The sequence below is a fragment of the Miniopterus natalensis genome, chromosome 2 (assembly GCF_054644295.1).
Source record: "Miniopterus natalensis isolate mMinNat1 chromosome 2, mMinNat1.hap1, whole genome shotgun sequence".
Taxonomy (NCBI): domain Eukaryota; kingdom Metazoa; phylum Chordata; class Mammalia; order Chiroptera; family Miniopteridae; genus Miniopterus; species Miniopterus natalensis.
In genome coordinates, this window is record NC_142082.1 from 70,410,917 (window position 1) to 70,433,714 (window position 22,798).

The 22,798-nt window shown below is 39.1% G+C and overlaps 1 protein-coding gene across 4 annotated transcripts in view; it reads right to left on the minus strand.

The window, feature by feature from the left end:
- Nucleotides 1–404: 404 nt before the first annotated feature.
- The window catches only part of MTRF1 (mitochondrial translation release factor 1), a 50,087-nt gene continuing 27,693 nt past the window's right edge, over nucleotides 405–22,798 (minus strand). For 2 of the 4 annotated variants that reach the window (XM_016205408.2, XM_016205407.2), the window contains 3 exons: nucleotides 13,138–13,274; nucleotides 10,132–10,230; nucleotides 405–1,219 (listed from right to left, as the gene is read on the minus strand). In XM_016205408.2, coding sequence (XP_016060894.1) covers nucleotides 1,103–1,219; nucleotides 10,132–10,230; nucleotides 13,138–13,274 — 353 coding nt within the window. In that variant the 3' untranslated portion in view covers nucleotides 405–1,102. Of the gene's footprint in view, nucleotides 1,220–10,131; nucleotides 10,231–11,188; nucleotides 11,213–13,137; nucleotides 13,275–22,798 lie in introns of those variants that run through there. The other 2 variants (XM_016205409.2, XM_016205410.2) reach the window with 2 other exon arrangements.

Sequence of the window (22,798 nt, forward strand, 5' to 3'; positions counted from 1 at the left end):
GTGTTTTCTCGTCGACATTGCAGCGGTGTGACACGACACGAGGAACTACGGCGGTTTCAGGCACTCACGGGGGGCCTGGGAACGTATCCTCCGTGGACAGCGAGGACTGCTGCACATCATGCCACTCGGTATCGGGCTGGCGATTTTCTTTGGGCTCCCTCACTCAACTGGAATCTCTGCGAGGTAAGGACTAGGTTTTATATATCACTGCACAAAACCAACCGCAGTCAATTACTCAATTCACACCACACCTGCCCGTGCTCATGACGTTAAGCCGAAGAACAGTAAGAGAAGCCAAGCGAGAGTCTACCTCAAATATTGGCTCGTGGTTTGGATAGAGAATTCATTCAGCTCTCAAAGAGCTCTACAATCTGTATTCTAGAGGTTACTGTTATTGACTCATATTCTTTACAACTTTTATTTATTTTTTATTGAAAAGTAGCAGTTTAATCCCTAACTGTAACATGATTAACAATACTTTGTCTTTAAATAGGGGTTTACAAAGTTACAAATTTTATATCACTAAATCCTACCATGTTATAAAGTCCTGAATAGAGAAAAATGTGTTTAAATTAATTTATAGATGGTTAAAACAAAGGCATATAAAAAGAACAAATGATCTTTCCGAAATCACATAATTCTCGACTTTCTTTTCAATGATGTATGCTTGTTTTCTACAGTGTGTACTTTACAGAAAACCTAAATAAACTTTTAGGTCAAGAAATGTGACTTGATTCATTAAAAAATACATTTGTATGGCCCTGGCTGGGTGGCTCAGTTGGTTAGAACATCGTCCTGTACACCAAAAGGTCATGGGTTCAATTCCCAGTCAGGGCACATACCTAGGGTGCCGTTTGGATCCCCAGGCAGGGCGCGTGTGGGAGGTGACCGGTCAATGTTTCTCTCTCACATCAATGTTTCTCTCTCTCTCGCTCTCAAATCAATAAACATATCCTTGGGTAAGAATTAAAAAAAACCCAAAAACCTATCTGTAAGTATTGTGTATTTTTAGCTGTACTTTATGAACATTCTCAAAGATTCCCATGCCTCAGTCAGCTTCCTGGCATAGGTCCATTTCATTTATGTAATAATAAATAATAAATCAGCATTTTGTTGATTTAAGGTTTTCATCCAAAAATTCAATAATGGCTTCTTCCTCTGCTGATTGAAGCAGTCGCTGAATTAGCTGATCCAGGCACTTCTCCCCACATAAAAATTTCTGGTAAGAGAGTTACGAAAATCTGATTAGTAGAAATAAAGAAGAAATGAAGCAAAGACTTAAGTGTATATTTATTTCGTCTCTTTACAGTCATTGTTTAATAGCAACAAAGAATTATTAATCTATAATATAATGACTACAACTGCTAACTTAGAAGGATGCTCATTGTTATTGAGTCGTATTCTTCATTTTTATTGAAAAGTAGCAGTTTAAGCCTAAGTGCAACATAGTTAACAATACTTTGTCTTTAAATGGGGGTTTACAAAGTAGTTGAAAAATCTTACATCACTAAATTTTACCATGTTATAAAGTCCTGAATTAACAGATGGAAAAAAGTGTTTAATTTTAGATGGGAAAAAAAGGCATATAAGGAGAACAAGTAACCTGTCCTATACCACATAACTCTGGTTAGTATGGCTTTTTATGTAAAAAGTGAATGCAAAATAGTAAATAGAATTATATTCTATCTTTTTTTTTTTTTAACCCCTCACCTGAGGATATCTTTTCCATCGCTTTTCAGAGACAGTGGGAGGGAGAGAGAGAGAGAAACATGGATGTGAGAAAGACACACCGATTGGCTGCCTCCCGCACACATCCCTACCAGGGCCAGGGATCAAGCCTGCAACTGAGGTATGTGTTGTTGGCCAGAATCGAACCCAGGATCCTTCAGTCTGAGGGCCGACGCTCTAACCACTGAGCCAAACCAGCTAGGGCATATTCTATCTTAAACTGTTTAAATTTGTATTTTGTTTAAAAATCAATCTTGTAGAATTTGGATTTTTCCAATAACTCTGGAGACAACAAAACAGAGATCTGAATCATCTTTTGAAATTTACCATCCCCCTCTCTTGAATATTCCTCTCTGCTTGACTTTTCTGACAAAACAGTTCTAAGTTCTCAAACCACCTTAGGGAGGATATATTTGCTGAATCCTTTCTCCTCTTGTACCCTAGAAAAATAAGGCTTCTTATTCTTGTCCTGAAAATGCCATCCTTTTCATTCAGATCACGTTATTTCACAAGGGAAAAGACGACTGAAATGCCCTAATGCCCCAGGCATCCTGTTGCCAGGCTAAAGTACAGACTGTTCCTTGACATCCTCTGTCTTGCCGAATACTCTGGATCTGGCTCAGCTAAAGCCCCCCAGAACATTCCAGCTCACACATCTCATGCCAACCCCCCCCAAATTTAAATTACTTAATCCACCCCTAGCTGGTGTGGCTCAGTGGTTAGAGGGTCAGCCCTTGGACTAAAGGGTCCTGGGTTTGATTCCAGCCAAGGGCACGTAACTCAGTGGCAGGCTCGATCCCTGGCCCTGGCTGGGGCTCATGCGGGAGGCAACCAATCGATGTGTCTTTCTTACATCACTGTTCTCTCTCCCTCCCTTCTACTCTCTCTGAAAAGCAATGGAAAAAATATCCTCCAGTGAGGATTACAAAAAATAATAAAATAAAATAAATTCCTTAATCCATAAGTGGTTTATAATTTTTTTTTTTTTTTTCTTAAACTGGAAATACTGTACAGGAGTCTTAAAATCCGGAAGTCTTGTGTAATAAAAAATATTTACGCTTGAATATTTAGGGGACAAGTATCTTGAGGTGTACAACTTGCTTTCAAATGGTTTGATAGCAATACTGGTGTGTATAGAGAGAGAGTGGAGGAAGAGAAGGCAGACACAGCAAAATGTTCACAACTGTTGCATCTAGGTACAGGGTGTATATTGAACATGTCTTCAAACGTGTGCTTGAAAACTTCAAAATAAAAAGTTCAGAAAATTTTTTCTCTCTTATGTTAACCTCCAAATAATTCCACTGAATGAACACTGTTTCAATTAGACCTCCCTATAGTCTTCCATAAAGTCCCTTTCCGAGAAATGACTAAAATGATAACTTCAAGTACGTTTCCGGTGTTAAAGAAGTTTTGTTACAGTTGTTGGCATCAATGAATTAGCACATTCTCATATTTTAGAAATGCTCAAAGTCTAGACATTGGTTTCATGGAAATATTTTAATGTGGGCATCCAGAACACAGAACATTTAAAGTTTTGCTGTTGGCATGAACTATCTTACATTTAGTCTTTCCTGAATGGTCTTAAAGTTGAATTTTAGGTTAAGTGTATACACTTAAGTTATCTCTCAAGTTAAACTGTAGGGGGAAAGAATGCCTTACTATCTTTGTATTCCACTAAACACTGGCATATAGTGAAACTTAATAAAACTTAAAAATTAAACAGAAAGTAAAAGCACTATAATGAAAATTTTTAATTAAGATTTATACACTTTGAGCATAATATGAAAATTTCTTATAAATTTAGTGTGTCTGGATCTCAAATTATTATAGCATTGTCACGGTGACTTCTTCATTTGGAAATTATGTAGCTAGGATTATGTCTTCCTAATAACCACATCACATTCACAGCTCAATTGGATTAACTTGAGTGCTAAAGATAAAATGATTAAAGAGGAAGGAGCTATAGTTCCTACTTTTCAGAAGCTCATAATTTAGTGGGGAGCTAGGCAATAGGTATGCATCATAATATTGTGCAAGAAATTTAAAAATAAAGAAGGTTTTGCGCTGGTCGTGTGGGCCTGTGGATAGAGTGTCAGCCTCACACTGAAGGCTCTCTGGTTCGATTCCCAGTCAAGGGCACGTATCTAGGTTGCAGGCATGTTCCCTGGGCACAGGCGGGAGGGAACCAATCAATGCCTCTCTCTTTCTCTCTCCCCCTTTCTCCCTCCCACTCTATCAAAGAAAAGAAGAAAGGGTCTTAAGGGAGCCATTATTTTGGAAAGAAGGTGTCATCAGGGAAAGAAAAAGTTTGAATTAGATCTTAAAAATCAAATAGTATTTCTCCAACAGAGACAAGCAGAGCATTATAGTCAAAAGAATCAGGAGATTAAAGATGGTGGCAGACTGAGTGGAAGCTACACTGACACTCTCCTGGGACCTAACTGGAATTACAACTAAAATAGAGAAAAACCACCCCGAATAATCAACTGCGACTGAAGACTAGCTGGAGAGCACACTCATAACCAAGGAGGAAAAGTGGAGCCCACATAGAGACTGGCAGGAAGTGAGGAGGCACAAGAGGGTGGGCAGCAGCTAAAGGTCCAGAGGGAGATCTCAGCTGAGGGGGTTCCCACTGAGGACTCTGGGGCCTAAACCCCAGGCTGGGCTTCCCAGCCAAGAGCACCAGAACTGAGGAAGGTGCTCACATAACATCTGGCTGTGAAAAGCAGCCAGGTTTCTGTCTGGCAGAGAGAAATGGCTGGAAATTCAAGCACCCTCTTAAAGAGCCAACACACACAATTTTGTGCGCAGCCACTCACCTTGGGCTCCAGCAGAGGGAGGGAAGAGTAGACTGGAGCAGTGTGAGGAGAATCCTGGATTGCTGGCTTGGGGAACAGAGCTCAGAGGGCAGCCATGTGGATTCCTGTGCCTAGTCATTCCCCCATACAGCAAAGGGTATCTTTCCCAGGCAGACATTTACCATCTAAGCAGCTTTTGCCTGGGAGTGGAAGCAATTGCCCCACCCCATGGAGTTTCTACAGCCTGAGGCTCATTAAGAGACTGAATAACAATCACCCTCTGGGTGCTTTGGGTCTTTGCCTGATTTGTTTCTGGACACAGGGCTTGGGAAAGCAGACCTTGGTGAGCATTTTGGTCCTGTCCAAATACACCCAGCCCCCAGCCCCAGCAGAGGGAACAACAAGCTGTGGAGTGTGGAAAGCTTTAAACAGGGTACTCAAGGCCAGTCACAAACAGCATCTGACATTGGCCTGGACCAGAGACCCTCCAAAAGACTGGGAGTCTTAGCAGATCTACCTAATACAAAGAAATAAATCCAAATAGGCAGTCAAAGTGGGGGGACCAAAAAACCCCAAAAAACAAGTCCCCAATGAAAGAACAAAAGAATTCTCCAGAAGAACTAAAGGAAATAGAGATAAGCAATCTATCAAATACAGAGTCCAGAATACTGATCATAAAAATGCTCAAAAGCATGAGAAAAGAAATTGAAACTATGGAGGAAATTAAGAAATAAAGAGAATGAGAAACATAGGCATAAAGAAATAAAATGGCAATAGTACATACCATCAATAACCTTAAATATAAATGGATTAAATGCTCCAATAAAAAACCATAGGGTAGCTGAATGGATAAGAAAACATGACCCCGCCTGGCCAGCATGGCTCAGCGGTTAGCATCAACCTATGATCCAAGAGATCTTGGTTTCATTCCTGGTCAGGGTACATGCCTGGGTTTCGAGCTCAATCCCCAGAAGGGGGTGTGCAGGAGGCAGCCGATCAATGACTCTCTTCATCACTGATGTTTCTATCTCTCTCTCTCTCCCTTCCTCTCTCTGAAATCAATAAAAATGTGAAAAAAAGAAAATATGACCCAAATATATGCTGTCTACAAGACACCCACCTTAGAACAAAAGACTCACACAGGCTGGAAAAAAAAATCCACAAAAAAAACTTCTGGAGGATTTTAAAGGAGAGATGGGCAGCAATACAGTCATAGTAGGAGACTTTAACACCCCACTAACTTACTGGATATTTCTTCCAGACAAAAAAAATTAACAAGAAAACAGTGACTCTAACTGACACACTAGATCAGATGGATTTAACTGATATTTACAGAATATTTCACCCCAAAGCTGCATAATAGGCATTCTCCTCAAGTGCACATGGGACATTCTCAAAGACAGACCACATGTTAGGACACAAAACAAGTCTCTACAGTTCAAGAAGAGTGAAATCATACCAAGCATCTTCTTGGACATTTACACCATGGAATATTATGCAGCTGTAGAAAAGAAGGATCCCTTACCCTATGAGACATCATGGTGGGACCTGGAGAGTATTATGCTAAGTGAAATAAGCCAGTCAGAAAAAGAGAAGTATCACATGACCTTACTCATATGTGGAACCTAATGAACAAAATAAACTGATGAACAAAATAGATCCAGAGACATAGAAGCATGGAACATACTGACAAATTTCAGAGGGAAGGCAGGGGTGGCTCGGTGAGTGGGGAGAGATTAACCTAAGAACTTATATGCATTTATGCATAACCCACACACACAGACAATAGTGTGGTGAAGGCCTGGGGGGAGGAGTACAGGGTGAAAGGGATCAATGGGGAAAAAAAGGGGGACATTTGTAATACTTTCAACAATAAAGATAAATAAACTTTAAAAAAAAGAAAAAAAACATACACATAAAAAATATGCCAAGAGTAATGAAAATTACTGTTTCATAGTAATAAAAAATGAATGAAAAAAATAAGGAATAAGTATGAAGAAAGACCTGGAAACAAAGTATAGGTGACTCTTGAACAACATGGGCTTAAACTGAGTGGATCCACTTACATGCAGATTTTTTTCAAATATATTGGCAAATCTTTTGGAGATTTGCTACAATCTAAAAAAACTCACAGATGAACCTTATGATTTTCTTAATAGCATTTTCTTTTCTCTAGCTTACATTATTACAAGAACATGGTATACAATGCATATAATGTATTATGTGTTAATCAACTGTTTATGTTACTCGTAAGGCTTCTGGTCAACAGCAGGCTATTAGTAAAGTTTTGGAGGAGTCAATCAAAAGTCATAAATGGATTTTTGAATGCATGAGGGCTCATCATCCTTAACCCCTGTGTTGTTCAAAGGTCAACTGTACATTAAGGCGCAAGGCAGGGGAAATTTCCAGTGTAAATGGAATATAGGACAAGAAGTAGGCTGATGCTAAGAAATGTGCGCAAGGACTTTGAGAAACAATAAAAATACAAAATAGTGTATCACATGGAAGCCTGTACTTATAATCTACATAACTAAAAATAAAAATACCTACAAGGGAATTCATAGGAACACTGGGTGACCTTACAGACACCAAGGGTAGGGAGGTACAGGGCTGCTGCCACCACCCTGGCAATGCAGCTGGGCCTCAGGAGTAAATGAATATGGGAATTCATCTCATTAGGATATTTTCCATCCAGTTCTCATTTTTGCCCCTTTCACTATATCAGCTTCATTCTTTTCTCACTGAAGATTGCTTTCTCTCCATGGCTGGAAATGTGGCTTCTAACCTCTTGTAAACTTATGTATTTCAGCTTTAGTCACCAAGGGAGAGGATGACCCTCTGTGTTTAAAAATCCTGGGAAGGAACTTATTGGCTAGGACGTGTTCAAACTTCAAACAAATCAAGTATTGTCTTGGGTCAGGGTCATGATCATGTAAGAACATAGCAGTTCCATCAGGAACTATGTGGGTGGAATAGAGAGAAGGTCTAGATAATAAGGAGAGAACAGAGTCCCACAGGCATCCACTTTCTTTTCTCTCCACTCCTTCCATTGTCTTATAGTAGTTGCCCTGGGGTTAAGGCCCTTGCCACTTTTCTTGCCACTTTCACAACTATTCAGTTACTTAACTATTCAGTTCCTAAACTAGTGTCTTTCCTGCATGCAGACTTTAATGCTTTACTACAACACTTTTTATGCCATTTTTTCCTTTCACTAATATGGAATGTTTTCTTTTTTTCCAATAAGCTGGTTAGTGATTATTAGAGCATACCAATATGATTTTCCTGTAATTTCTGATTCTGATGTGCTTGTTTGGTTAGTAATAACATGTTACTATTTAGGCCAAAGTCAGATATTTTATAACTATAAAAGCCAGTTAACCTGCTTCCGTTTCATGGCGAAATACTATACCGAGCACCTATGTGCCCTTCTAAAATATATTACTAGTTATAAGAATGTCACTGTCTCATAGAAAATCATCACCACTACTAGAAAAATAACTGAAAGATTGTGGTGTAATTAGAACAATATGATCAAATGTGTTTGGTTATTACGGTGTGTTTCCTGAGGAAAGGGAAGTTGGCAAATATTTTCTCCTTTTCAACAAGGCACTTAAGTTCCTATGCAAGGCAGCCTTAAATTGCTGAGAAAACAGAGGAAATGGCATAAGACACACAGAAATTTCTAAATACTAGAAAATGTAGCCCTGGGTCGCTCAGCTGGTTGGAACACAGTCCTGATACAACAAGGTTGCAGGTTTCATCCCTAGTCAGGGCACACACAAGAATCAACCAATGAATGTATAACTAAGTGGAGCAACAAATCAATGTTTCTCTCTCTCTCCCCTTCCTTAAAAATCAATCAATAAATAAGTAGACATTTCCTTTGTAAAATTAGAACTTTAATTTTGAGTACAAAATAGACTAGAATCAAGTGACAGAGCCCCTAGGTATCCCTGCACCAAGGAAAGGATAAAAACTGTGTCTCCTGCTTTTTCCACGCAGTCCTGTAAAGGACCTAGTTCACTGAGCCCTCAGTGGAAGCAAAAGGGAAATTTTTCTGTGCTTCATCATTAATGTACTAATGTCAGTGGTCCTGGCCAGATGGGATTTAGTAAGGTTAACATTCGAACCAAACTGACATTGTCTTTTCCTCAACATTATAACTGTAACACCTCAATCTAAAGAATACACATTTGTGGTGCGCAGGCACATAAGATGCCCTCTAGTGCACACACCTTGCATAATTCCCTCCCTTAACTGCAGGCAAAAACTGTGGCTATGATGGAATATCACTCCAGTAATTAGGCTGACTTTAAGTTAAAAAGGAGTGTTACCCAGGTGGGCCTGACCTAAACATGTGAGCACTTAAAAGGGCCTGAGCCATTTCTGCAAGAGGTTCAAAGTGGGAGAGGGCATGTGGAGGGACCATATAGCAAGTAACTGCATGGGTCCTGAAGAGTAGCGAGCAGCATCGCCCAGCTGATGGCCAGCAAGAAAATGGGAGCCTCTCTCCTACAATGGAAGGAAATGGAATTCTGTCAACCACATGAGCCCAGAAGAGGGCTCTAAGCTCCAGAAAGGTATGCGATCTGGCCAACACCCTGATTTCAGCCTTGTGAGACGTGGAGCAGTGAACTCTGCTCTGTCATGCCCAGAGTTTGTGGTACTTTGTTACGCAGCAATAGAAAACTGATACACATGTATACAGTCATACGCTGCATAGCACCACTCCAGTCAACAGCAAACTGCAATTCAACAGTGGTCCTATAAGATTACAACGGAGCTAAAAAAATTCTCATCATCTAGTGACATCATAACGTTGTAGCCCTTTTATGGTACTAGCACAACGAATTACTCTTGTGTTTGTGGTGATGCTTCTGCAAACACACCTACTGTGCTACTAGTCGTATAAAAGTAGCACATACAATTATGCGCAGTACATAGTGCTTGATAATAATAATAAACTATGTTACTGGTTTATATAGTTACTGTACTATACTTTTAATTGTTATTTTTAGAGTGTACTCTTTTTCCTGATTAAAAAAAATGTTTGCTGTAAAACAGAATGCCCGGTTACACTGGCAGCAACCTCCTACATCTCGTGTTTACCATGTCTCTTGATTGCAGCATTTAATTTTGTGCTTGATGTAATCTCATGTTGTTTTGTACAGTAACATGCTGAAAAGGCTTACAGCCTAGGAGCAATAGGCGCTCCATATAACTAGGTGTGTAATAGCCTATATCATCTAAATTTGTGTAAGTACACTCTCTGATGTTTGCACAACGATGACATCACATAATGATGCATTTCTCACAACATATCCCCCTGGTGAAGCGGTGCATGGCTATATTTAAAATATGTTAATACATTGTGGCTGCATAACAAAAAAATTAGAATTTACAAGATAGCTGTTCCAAACTGGCATAAAGACCATGTTTCTTACCAGCAAACTAATAAAAATGTTTGCAAATTTTAGGGGACTACCTAACATAAACTGGCTTAGTGATTTTAAATTACTTGCTGAAATTTAGACATTACTGTCTAGAATTGGACTATACTTTCTTCAAAAGTCGAAGGTACATAAAGCATACTCAGTGATAGTACCTTAATATCACGAACTTCATATGCTATCCTGTGGTCAGTGACTCTGTCCTGGGTGAAATTATATGTCCGAATTCTCTCTGACTGGGCTCTTGTTCCCACCTGTGCCATAACAAAAAGCAAGTCATATTTTAACTTTAAGATTACCTCTTTTACAATAAAAAACAGTACTTGTAAATTACTTTCCTATTTTAACAGTTTAAATATTTTCTAAAGTTATATATACAAAGTAGCAAAGAGCAAAAATGAGCAGAACTTAATGTTTAAGACTACAGGTTTTAAAGCTTAGTTATGGGAAAAGAATTTACATCTCTTTGGTACTTCAAACTCCGTATGTATAAAACCAAATTATCTTTCCACCCCAATCAGTTCTTCCTCCTGGTTTCTATAAATGACACCACAATGTTCCCTTTGATCCAAGTAGAAAACTCTGACATCCTGCAATATAACAAACATTTCACGGGAGCTTACTATCTGACAGGCTTTGATACAGACACTGATGCCACCTTCAACTCATCCCATTCTCTAACTGCCCACTTCCAATGGTTCCAAGGGTCTCTCATTACATCCTGCCCTTTCTGTTTCTACTATCGTTCAAGGCTCATTACTTCCTGTAAAATCTCCTGATTAATCTTGCAATTCTCTGCTGACATTGTGTTACCCTGCTTAGTGAGCCTTCCTGAAGTAGTTTTCTGATCAATTTTCTTCTTTGGTTCCTTATCTTCTAAGCAGACACGACTCAACTCAGAATTCAAGGCACTTCATAATGTGGCCAACTTCCCCAATGTTATTTCTGAAAATGATGTGTACCTCATAATGCTATTTATTGTACCATATCATTAATATGTGTGCCCGTGAACTCTGCTAAAACCTCATCTCAAGGGATGCCCTTTCCTAACCATCTCTGCCACCTCTGCCAGTCCTGGTCCCAACAATTGAAATATGATACCTGCCTTCTTTGAAACTGCACACACTTGGAATCTTCACACACCAAAGTTTGCCTTATGCTGTGATTATCTGTAACCTTCTTAGTCTGTGCATCTCCCTTACTTCCGCAGCATACAATATCCTCTCTCTCACTTCACTTTTTAAGACAAAAAAGACATTTCTGTAACTTATTTTCTAAAGCAAATAATATGAAATAAAACTCCTAAATACGGCTGATCATCAGGAGAGTTTTAATTAAAGATTCCAAAGCCCAAGCTCAGACATACTGAATCAGGGATTGTGCATTTTTAAAACATTTCCTATCCATCATTCTGTAACCAGCCAAGTTCGGAAACTACTACCTCAAAGCACAGTATCAATGCCCAGGACCCTACCCAGATCAACTACAGCAGAATCTCTAAGAGTGAAGCCTAGGCACCTGCAAAGCTCTTCAGGTGATAAGCGGAGCCAGGGCTCAGAACCTGGCATAATGCCTTCCACATAAAAGCTACTGTATGTATTAGCTGAAGAAAAACTCTAAGCATTAGAAGTATCAACTAAGAAAATTTCAAACAGATGGACAAGTTAATTGGGAAGCATTCTGGATTCCACTTTTTCCCCACTCTCTCTCAAAAACAAACTACTTTTTTTAAAATTTAAAATCATACAACACTTTGTTTACCTAAACTCTTTTCTGGTTTCTCAAAACAGATGAAGAAGATACACAATTTGCATAAGGCCAATGTTGAATACTTATTTTAAAAATTACTATGTGAAACGTCTAGTCCCAAAATGTCAAATGGAAAGTAAATCCCAATGTTTTTCATTAAATCAAATGTGGCAGTTTTCACAATATTTATGGTATCACTTATTAGCCAAGAAGTAATGGTTTGTAAATGAGCATTCCTGCCTGTAAATGTATACACTTGGTGCTGTGCCACAACCTGGGGTTACCACTAACAGAAGATTAATATATTATTTATCCTGTTGCTTTAGCTACGTGCAAATTAGAATGTGGTTAAGGGAAACTAGAAGGGCAGAGGTGAGAAAAGACTAGGACATCTAGGCAAAAAAAACAATGTTTAGTTTTATGCAACTGATTATCCTAAAGCCACAAAATCTTCCAAATTTACTGATGCATACAGATCTAAGAACAGTTATTTCTGGATTCCACTTTTTCTTCCACTCTCTCTCAAAAACAAACTACTTTTTTGGAATTTAAAATCATACAACACTTTGTTTACCTAAAACAATGACATTTATTCATTTTGCTTAGAACTCATCTACTTATATATTTGAAGAAATAATACTGTGCATGTACACAGTACAAAATTCCAAAAGTATAAAAGGGCATATAATGAAAAATAAATCTTCTACTCCCTGTCCCCAGGCTCCATCTAGCAATCACTGTTACCAGTTTTTTGCAGTGCCATGTATTTTTGATCTCACATAAAGTTATAATAAAAGCATAGGTTTTCAGATTTTAAAAATCTAAAAATCTCTTAATTTCCAGAGAATTACGTTGTCTTTTACACTAATTTCCTTTCAAAACAGTTATGATAGAGTCCTAGCCAGTTCTGCTCAGTGCTGAGAGCATCCGTCCCGATTTGGACTTTGGCCGAGGGCATGCACCTCGGTTGCAGGCTTAATCCCCAGCCCTGGTCAGGCCACATGCCCGAGGCAGCCAATTGATGCGTCTCTCTCACATTGATGCTTCTCTCTCTCTCCCCCACTCCCTCTGAAAAGTAACGGAAAAAATATCCTTAAGTGAGGATTAAAAAATAACAATAAATAAATAAATAAATAAATAACTTAAAAAAAGTTATGTGTAACCACTGGAGAGAAACAACTGGGAAATAATTTTTAGTTTACGCATATGTCATCTACTCACTTGCAAGTGGGCATGTCCAATTTTAGTCATAATCTGTCAGTTCAAATGCATTTAAAATTATTGCTTATTTACAAATCAGCATGTTTCCCTATGCTCTAAGAGTTTTCCATTTGATCAAAAACAAATACTATGTTTCCCACATAAAACTTTTTGTACAGAGGTATTAAATTATTACACCAAACAAATCTTACCTGCAGTTTTCTAGCACTTTGTTGTTGACACTTGTCTTTCTCAATAATCTGCTGGTAGAGTTTAGCTCTCAACACACGCAAAGCTATTTCTTTATTTTTTATCTGCGATCGTTCTTGTTGGCATTCTACTACAAGCCCTGAAAAATAACAGGGGTCAGAGGTAAGCTGTAGCCTCCACAAGCCAAACTAAGATAGAAGTGAGGTGTCAGCCATGTAGTTCAATAAAATTGGGGGGAGGGGTTGAGACTTGAGGACTATTTTAAAGGGGGAAAGGTTAATCAGGGAAAGATCACCAAGATTAAATACACTTTATTATTTTATTTTATTTTTTTTATAGTAAGTTGCATTTAAAAAAAAAAATCTTTATTGATTTCAGAGAGAGGAAGGGAGAGGAAGAGAGACAGAAACATCAATGATGAGAGGTAGTCATTGATTGGCTGCCTCCTGCATGCCCCCCACTGGGGATCAAGCCCACAACCCGGGCATGTGCCCTGACTGGGAATCAAACTACGATCTCCTGGATCTAAGGTCGATGCTCAACAGCTGAGCCATGCCTAGCCAGGCGCATTAAATACATTTTAGATTTAGCATACTTCAGAAATTACACCTGTTTCTCTTTCACATTTCTCTCTCTTTCCCCCTTCCTCTCTCTCTAAAAGTTAATTAAAAAAACAACAACCAATGCTCAGGTGAGGATTAAGAAATTGGTTTTTTAAGTTATAGGCAGTAATAGTACTAAGTGGTATTTAACATATATTTGCTGAATAACTATGTATGTTATTTAAAAGATTTTCAATTATAAATGAGAACAAAAATACCATATTTTTATTCTAAAAAGCCCTTAAATTTTCTTTAACTTCTTTGAAATTGAATTGCATCTTACAATCATTGGCATGTCATATAATTGGCAGTGTTTTTTATGTTTCTTTATGGAAATAAAAGTCGTGTGTTTTTCAATGAATAGGTTCTTAAATCAGATGAAATGTTATATATAATCAAAGATTAAATAACAATGCAGCTATATAGAAGCAGTAGCTTAAAAAGCATGTGATTCTTCAGAGTCAAATGGAGAAAATGTGCATGGAGAAAACTGAAGAATGATCTACAGTTCTCACTTTTGATTCTATCAAGACCATAGTTTCCATTCTTAGGATGAAAGAAATAGAAGAAACACCAAGTTTCCCCTGCAGTAGATACTAAAATCATGGCAAACTTCTGGACTGCTTATAATATAGATCAATATCCTACAATATGAGGTAAAACACGCAAATATCCAATAATTTGTAGAGTTCTTAGGTAAATTCCGGTAAGCTGCACAAATTATAACTTCATTTTTGGTGATAAAGGACATATTTCTATATGTATAGAAAATAACTTGAAAGGATACACACCAAAGATATATACCAACAATGGTTAATGGTGTGTTTATGGATGCTTTCTGTTCTTTTTTTGCTCATGTATATATTCTAAGTTTTTACAGTTCCTTAAAGAATAAAAATCAATATAGAAAACTTAAGAGATATAATAAAATTATCCTACTGTTAGATATTTAGGTTGTTTTAACTTTTGCTATTACAAACAGTACAAGCAATAATTGGCTAAAAATGAATTTAAAATTTTTAAGTGACATCTGATTTCAAGATGGCCTCCTCTCTTTTTTTTAAAAAATTGATTTCAGAGAGAGAAAGAGAGAGATAAAAACATCAATGATGAGAAAGAGTCATAGATCGGCCGCCTCCTGCTATCAGGGATTGAGCCCGCAACGTGGCATGTGTCCCGACTGGGAATTGAACCGGGCCCTCCTCTTTCTTTTAAAAATCACACTAAAGCCCGGCTGGGCGTGGCTCAGCGGTTGAGCATCGACCTAGGATCCAGGAGATCGGGGTTTGATTCCCGGTCAGGGCACATGCCCGGTTTGCAGGCTAGGCAGCCGATCAATGACTCTCTCATCATTGATGTTTCTATCTCTCTCTCTCCCCCTCCTTTCCTCTCTCTGAAATTAATAAAGATACGTTTTTTAAAAAAATAAAAAAATAAAAATCACACTAAAACAATAAGAACAAGAAACAGAAACACAAACTCAATCTGAAATAAAATGAGGTGATGTATGTAGCCCCCAAACACAATATATACAGACAGAAAGCAGATGGAAGAATTTAAATGTCTTAGTAGAGGGGAGGAAGGTGAAAGCTCCCTGTAGAGGAAGATGCTGACCAGAAACAAGCCAATTTGCCCTGCTGAGTGCCAGAAAGGAGTAGGAACTGAGGCATCAGATAGTTCAGAAGTTGGGGTTAAGGACTTGAGGACTAAAAACACAAAGTTTTGAGGTAGATCGTGAAGCCTTTCCCTCAACCTGTAGCAGGCAGGAGGTACAGTCCTTAGAGAATTACATAAGGACAGTTAAAGATTTGATACTAGGTACAAAGAAGGGCAAATATGAGGCATGGCACTGAAAACAAGAGGATTAGTAAAAGTTTGTTACTGAACAGTGAGACCTTAAACTTACTCTCAGTTATACCCTGGAGGATCCTTCTCAGGAGAAAACTACCCAACAGACAAAAGATCTAAAAACACTGGCATTTGGGGGTTCCTAGGAAAGAGCTGATTAATCACCTAACTGCCCTGCAATGAAACTTACAAGTGGGTAAGTGGCACCTATGCACTCAGAACTTTTAGAACCTCCAAGGATCCCTAGACATTTCCAACATGCAAGCAAGACTGAACCAAACAGAAAAAATAAACTCAGGGGCCCAGCCAGTGTGGTTCAGTGTTTGAGCACTGACCCATGAACCAGGACATCAAGGTTTGATTCTGGTCAGGACACATGCCTGGGTCGCAGGCTCGATCCCCAGTAGAGGCACGTAGGAGGCAGCCAATCAATGACTCTCATCATTGATGTTTCTGTCTCTCTCTCCCTTTGTCAGAAATCAATAAAAAAAAAAAAAAAAATAATAATAAAATAAACTTAGAGGAAATAGACATTGCAGGAAGCAGAAGAAAACTTCAGGGAAACTAAAATTAATATCTTTGGGCAATAAAATAAGAAAAATGTATCAACAATATAAAAAGATGCTATGAGAAAGGGACAATTCTGAGAATAAATGTTGGAAAAACAAAAACACAAAGTGTAACATGATGTGAAAGGAAAAAAGAAAATTAAACAATAAATCCAAGAGGTCTAACATCTCACTAATAAAAATTTGAAGAACAACAATAAAAATGTTGTGAGTTTAGATTTTCAAGATGGTGGCGGAGTATCTGGAACTACAATCACCCAGTCCCAGGACCAAACTGGAAATACAATTAAATTAACAAACAATCATCCTTAATAACCAACTGAAGACTAGCTGAAGAAGAGTCTTATAACCAAGGACTTACAGAAGAAGCCACATTGAGACTGGTAGGAACGGCACAGACTCAAGAAGGGCTGTCCCTGCTCCTATAGGCAGTGGCTGAGGTTCTGGAGGGATATCTCAGTGGCAAAGGTTCCCCCTGAGAAGCGTGGGGCCTAAACCCCAGGCTGGGCTTCCCAGCCCAAAGTACCAGAACTAGAAAGAGGAGCCCACATAAAATCCAGCTGTGAAAAGCAGCAGGGTTTCTGTCCATCAGGGAGAGATGGAATCCACTAGAGACACAGGCACACTATTAAAAGGCCAATGCAGAAAGTTCATTCACAACCACTCAACCTGGGCTCCAGCCAAGAAAGGGCAAAGCAAACTAGAGTTGCCTGAGGAGAGTCTGGGGTTTGTGGCTCTGGGGAGGGGGCTGGGGGACAGTCGCCAGAATCCCTATATTGAGTCATTCTCCGATACTGTAGTCATCATCTTTTTTGGGTGGAGCACACCCCTCGGAGTGGCATCAACCTGCTCAGAAAGCAACTACCCCACCCTGTTGACTACCTCTCTCCCTACCCTGTGGAAATTAGGCCCTGCTGAGGAGTCAGCTGCCTTGGCTGGGGTGTAGAAGTCTAGGTGGACTCAGTGGGTGTCAGTGACTAAGTGGTCTGACTTTGGGGTACGGGCCATTCCCCCCACTTTCCTATGAGCCTGACCAATGCTGCCCTTTCACAGGAGATCTAATAAAACCACCCTCCCGGCTTCCAGTAGACCCAACCTCTGGGCTCTGGAGGCAATGGATTGCTGCCTAATGGCTCTGCCTCGCCGAGGTTGGGGCAAAATCTGGGACTGACCGTGTCCTACAGTTCTGGGGCAGGGACCATATCCACCACCTTCCCTGAGCCTGAACAGCACAGCAGCTGCCCTTCATGGGAGGTCCCATAGCCACATCCTCCCAATTCCATCAAAGGCTCTTTCAGTAACTGAGCCTAACAGGCAGGCAGCAGGTGGAGGCAGGCATAGGAGGATCTTGGAGTGCCTTGGGACGTTTGCTGACCTGACATCGGGCCCAGTGCTGATAAAAGCTGGCCTGCGAGTGCAGCCTGGTCCTTCCCCCATGTGCACCCAAGCACAGCAGAGGCAGCCACAAACTGTGGATTGCATGTAGCTCCAAACAGGTTGCTGAGGGCCAGGCACAGACAACATCAGACACTGGTCTAGATGAGAGGCCCTCCAAAGAGGCCCAGAACCAATACACCAAGTGACCAACTTCATACAACATCAAAGCAGGATCCAATCAATTTCACAAACAGCATATGCAAAGGACGACTGCAGCAGGCGCTAAACCCTACTGAGAAGAATATCACTTTTTTCTTTTCTTTTCTTTTTTCTTTTTTGGTCAACACTTACACAGCAGCTCACACTTTGTGGTCAGAATTGAGCTTCAGTCAGCAGGCCTGAGGATTGATCCAACCCGCAAATGGGCCAACAGACATCAAGACTCAATTACAGCTCTGGCTGGTGCAGCTCAGTTGGTTGGAGTGTCATCCCGTACTCTGAAAGGTTGTGGGATCGATTCCCAGTCAGGGCACATACCTAAGTTGTAGGTTCAATCCCCGGTTGGGGTGCATATGGGAGTCAACCAATCAATGTTTCTCTCTCTCATTGATGTTTTTCTCTCTCTCCCTCCATCTCTCTCTAAAAAAAAAATCAATAAATATATCCGAGGGTAAAGATTTAAAAAAAGACTTAATTACAACAGAAGGGCCCACAAAACCCACACAAGGTATATTCCTAGAGTACCCAGCTCAGGAGATCAAGGATACTACACCACTGGGATTCACCTACTACATAAGGCCACCCTATGAAGACAGGGAGTCATAGTAGATCTATCTAATACATAGAAACAAACACAAAGAGGCAATCAAAATGGGGAGACAAAGAAACAGGGCCCAAATGAAAAAACAGGACAATTCTCCAGAAAAAAAGCTAAATGAAATGGTGGCAAGCAAATAATCAGATATAGAGTTCAAAGTAATGATTGCGAGAACACTCAAGAAACTTAGAACTACAACAGCATGAAAAAAGATATAGAACCCATGAAAAAGGACCAGTTGAAAATGAAGAATACTGTAACTGACATAAAAAATACACTGGAAGGCCCCTGGCCAGTACTGTTCAGTGATTAGAGCATCAGCCCGTGCACCAAGGGGTCGCAGGTTCAATTCCCAGTGAAGGCATGTACCTGGGTGGCAGGTTCCATCCCTGGCCCTGGCTGAGCCTGGTTGGGTCAGGTAAGGGCTCATTCGGAGGCAACCAATCAACATGTCTCTTTCACACTGATGTTTCTCTTCTCTCTCTCTTCCTCTCCCTCCCTTCCACTGTCTCTAAAAATCAATGGAAAAAATAATCTATGGTCAGGATCAACAACAAAACAAAACAAAACAAAACATTCACACACAAAAACACTGGAAATATGAATAGAAAGTAGGTTGGATAAAGCAGATGATCCCATCAGCAATTTGGAAGACAAGGTAGAAAAAACACACACAATCAGAGCAGCTAAAAGAAAAAAGAATGATAAAGAATAGGATAGCCCTGGCAAGGTAGCTCAGTTGGTTAGAGTGTCATCCCGATATGCCAAGGTTGCAGTTTTGATCACAGGTGAGGGAAAATACAAGAATCAGCCAATGAATGTATAAACAAGTGGAACAACAAATTGATCTCTCTCCACCCCCTGTCTCTAAAATTAATAAAAAACTGAGGATAATTTAAGGAACCTTTGGGATAACATGAAGCATAACAATATCCACATCATAGGGATAGCAGAAGGAGAAGAGAGTTAGCAAGGGAATCAAGAACCTATTTGAATAATGATCTAATACTTCCCTCACCTGGTGAAGGAAAAAGATACACAGTCCAGGAAGCACAGAGAGTCCCAAAGAAGACACACAGAATCTTAAAAGGAGCAAGAGAAAGAAAGTTATCTACAAGGGAGCTCCCATAAGACTATCAGCTGATTTTCCAACAGAAACATTCCAGTCCAGAAGGGATTAGCATAAAATATTTAAAGAGATAAAAAGCAAGGATCTACAACCACGACTACTTTACCCAGCAAGGCTATCATTTACAATTGAAGGAGAGATAGAGCTTCCCAGACAATAAAAAGCTAAAGGAGTTTGTTATCACCAAAACACTATTACAAGAAATGTTAAAGGGCCTGGCTTTAAGAAGTAGTAGTAGAAGAGGAGGAAGAAAAAAACAAAGCAAAACAGGAACATAGTGAAAACAGTAAAATGGCAATAAATACGTATCTATCAGTAATCACTTTAAATGTAAGTGGCTTAAATGCTCCAATCAGAAGACATAGGGTAGCTGAATGGATAAGAAAACAAGACCCATATATATATGCTGTCTACAAGAGACCTACCTCAGAACGAAAGATACACACAGACTCTACTTTTAGTAAAGTGATGGAAAAAGATATTTCATGCAAATGCAAATGAAAAAAAAGCTGTGGTAGCAATACTTATAATAGACTTTAAAACAATGGCAGTAAGAGGCAAAGAAGGGCACAACATAATGATAAAAAGAGACAATCCAACAAGAGGATATAAGTCTTATAAACATTTATGCACCCAACATAAGAGCACCTAAATATGTAAAGTAAATTTTGATGGACATAATGGGAGAGACTGACAGTAATACAGCCATAGTAGGGGATTTTAACACTCCACTGACATCAAAAGACAGATCTTCTGGACAGAAAATCAACAAGGAAACTGGCTTAAATGACACATTAGATCAGATAGATTTAATCGATATCTTCAGAGCCTTTCACACCAAAGCAGCAGAATGTACACTCTTTTCAAGTGCACATGAAACATTTTGTAGGACAGACCACATGTTAGGACACAAAACCAGTCTCAATAGCCCTGGCTGGTTTTGCTCAGTGGTTAGAGCGTAAGCCCGTGGACCAAAGGGTCCAGGTTTGATTCTCAGTCAAGGGCACATGCCTTGGTTGCAGGTTCGATCCCTGCCCAGCTGGGGGCATTCGGGAGGCAACCAAGTGATGTGTCTCTCTTATGTCAATGTTTTTCTCTCTATCTCTATCTCTCTCTCTCTCCCTCCCTATTCCCTCCTTTCCACTCTCTAAAAATCAATGGAAAAAAATATCCTTGGGCGAGGATTAAAAAAACAACCCACAAGTCTCAATAAATTTAAGAATATTAAAATCATTATCAAGCATGTTCTCTGACCATAAGGGCATGAAACTAGAAATCAATCACACACACAAAAATGAAAACACACAAAGTCATGGAGGCTAAATAACATGCTACTAAACAATAAATGGGTTGCCAATGGGATCAAGGAAGAAATCAAAAGATACCTGAAAACAAATGAAAATGAATACACAACAATCCAAAATCTATGGGACACAGCAAAAGCAGTCCTAAGAGAGAAATTCACAGCATTACAGCCTACCTCAAGAAACAAACAAACAAAATCTCAAATAAACAAACTAACTTTACACTTAAAGGAAGTGGAGGGGGGAAAAAACAACAAAGTCCAAAGTGAGCAGAAGGTAGGAAGTAATAAAGATCAGAGCAGAAAGAGAGTCTAATAAAACAATACAAAAGATCAACAAAATCAAGAGCTGGTTCTTTTAAAAGGTAAAACTGACAAACCTTTGACAAACCAGACTCATCAAGAAAAAAGAGAGAGGACCCAAATATATGAAATAAAAAATGAAAGAGGAGAAGTAACAACTGAAACCAAGAAATACAAAGGACTGTAAGAAAATATTAGAACAACTATATGCCAACAAATTGGACAGTCTGGACAAAATGGATAAATCCCTAGAAACATATAATCTTCCAAAACTGAATCAGGAAGAGTCGGAAAATCTGAATGGATAGATTACAACTAGTGAAATTAAAGCAGTAATAAAAAAACTCCCAACAAACAAATATCCTGGACCGATGGCTTCACAGGTGAATATTACCAAACATTCAAAGAACTAACACCTATCCTTCTCATATTATTCCAAAAAATTCAAGAGGTGGGGAAGAATCCCAAGCTCATTTCATGAGGCTAGAATTATCCTAATTCCAAAACCAAATAAAGACACTACAAAGAAATAAAATTATAGGCCAATACCTCAGATGACCACAGATGCTAAAATCCTCAACAAAACATTAGCAAACCATATCCAGCAATACATTAAAAAAAGATCATACACCATGATCAAGTGGTGCAAAGTTGGTACAATATCTGCAAATCAATAAACATGACACATCACATAAACAAAATGAAGGATAAAAACCACATGATCAAATCAGTAGATGCAGAAAAAGCATTAGACATAATCCAGCACCTATTTGTAATAAAAACTCTCAGCAAAGTGGGAATAGAGGGAACACAACCTCAACATAATAAAGGCCATATATGACAAACCCACAGCCAACATCATACTCAATGGGCAAACAAGCATTTCCCTTAAGATCGGGAACAAGATAGGGACGTCTGCTTTCTCCACTCTTATTCAACATAGTACTGGAAGTCCTAGCCACAGCAATCAGACAAAAAAAGATATAAAAGGCATTTAAATTGGAAAGGAAGAAGTAAAACTGTCATTATTTTCAGATGATATGCTAGTGTATATAGAGAACCCTAAAGATTTCACCAGAAAAACTACTAGAACTGATAAAGAAATAAAGTAGCCAGACACAAAATAGATATCCAGAAATCAGTTGCCATTTTTATATACCAATAATGAACTATTAGAAAAGGAACCTAAGCCCTGGCTAGTGTGGCTCAGGTGGTTGGTTGGAGCATTATCTCATGCAAAGAAAAGGTCATGGGTTCAATTCCTGGTCATGGTCATGGCAAATACACCCAGGTTGTGGGTTAGATCCCTGGTCGGGGTGCGTATGGGAGGGAACCAATCGATGTTTCTCACATCATTATTTCTCTCTCTCTCCCCCTTCACCTCTTTCTAGAATCAATAAGCATTCCCCTGGGTGAGGATTAAAAAATATATATATATACTTGACAAAGGGGGCAAGAACATACAATGGATTAAAGATAGTCTCTTCAATAAATGGTAATGGGAAAATTGGATAAGTACATGCAAAAAACTGAAATTAGAACACTTCTTTACACCATACACAAGAATAAACTCAAGATGGGTTAAAGACTTAAACATTAGACTTGAAACCATAAAATTCTACAGGAAAACATAGGCAGTAAGATCTTGACATTTCTCATAGCAACTTTTTTTCCGATATGTCTCCTGAGGCAAGGGAAACAAAAAAATTAAATGG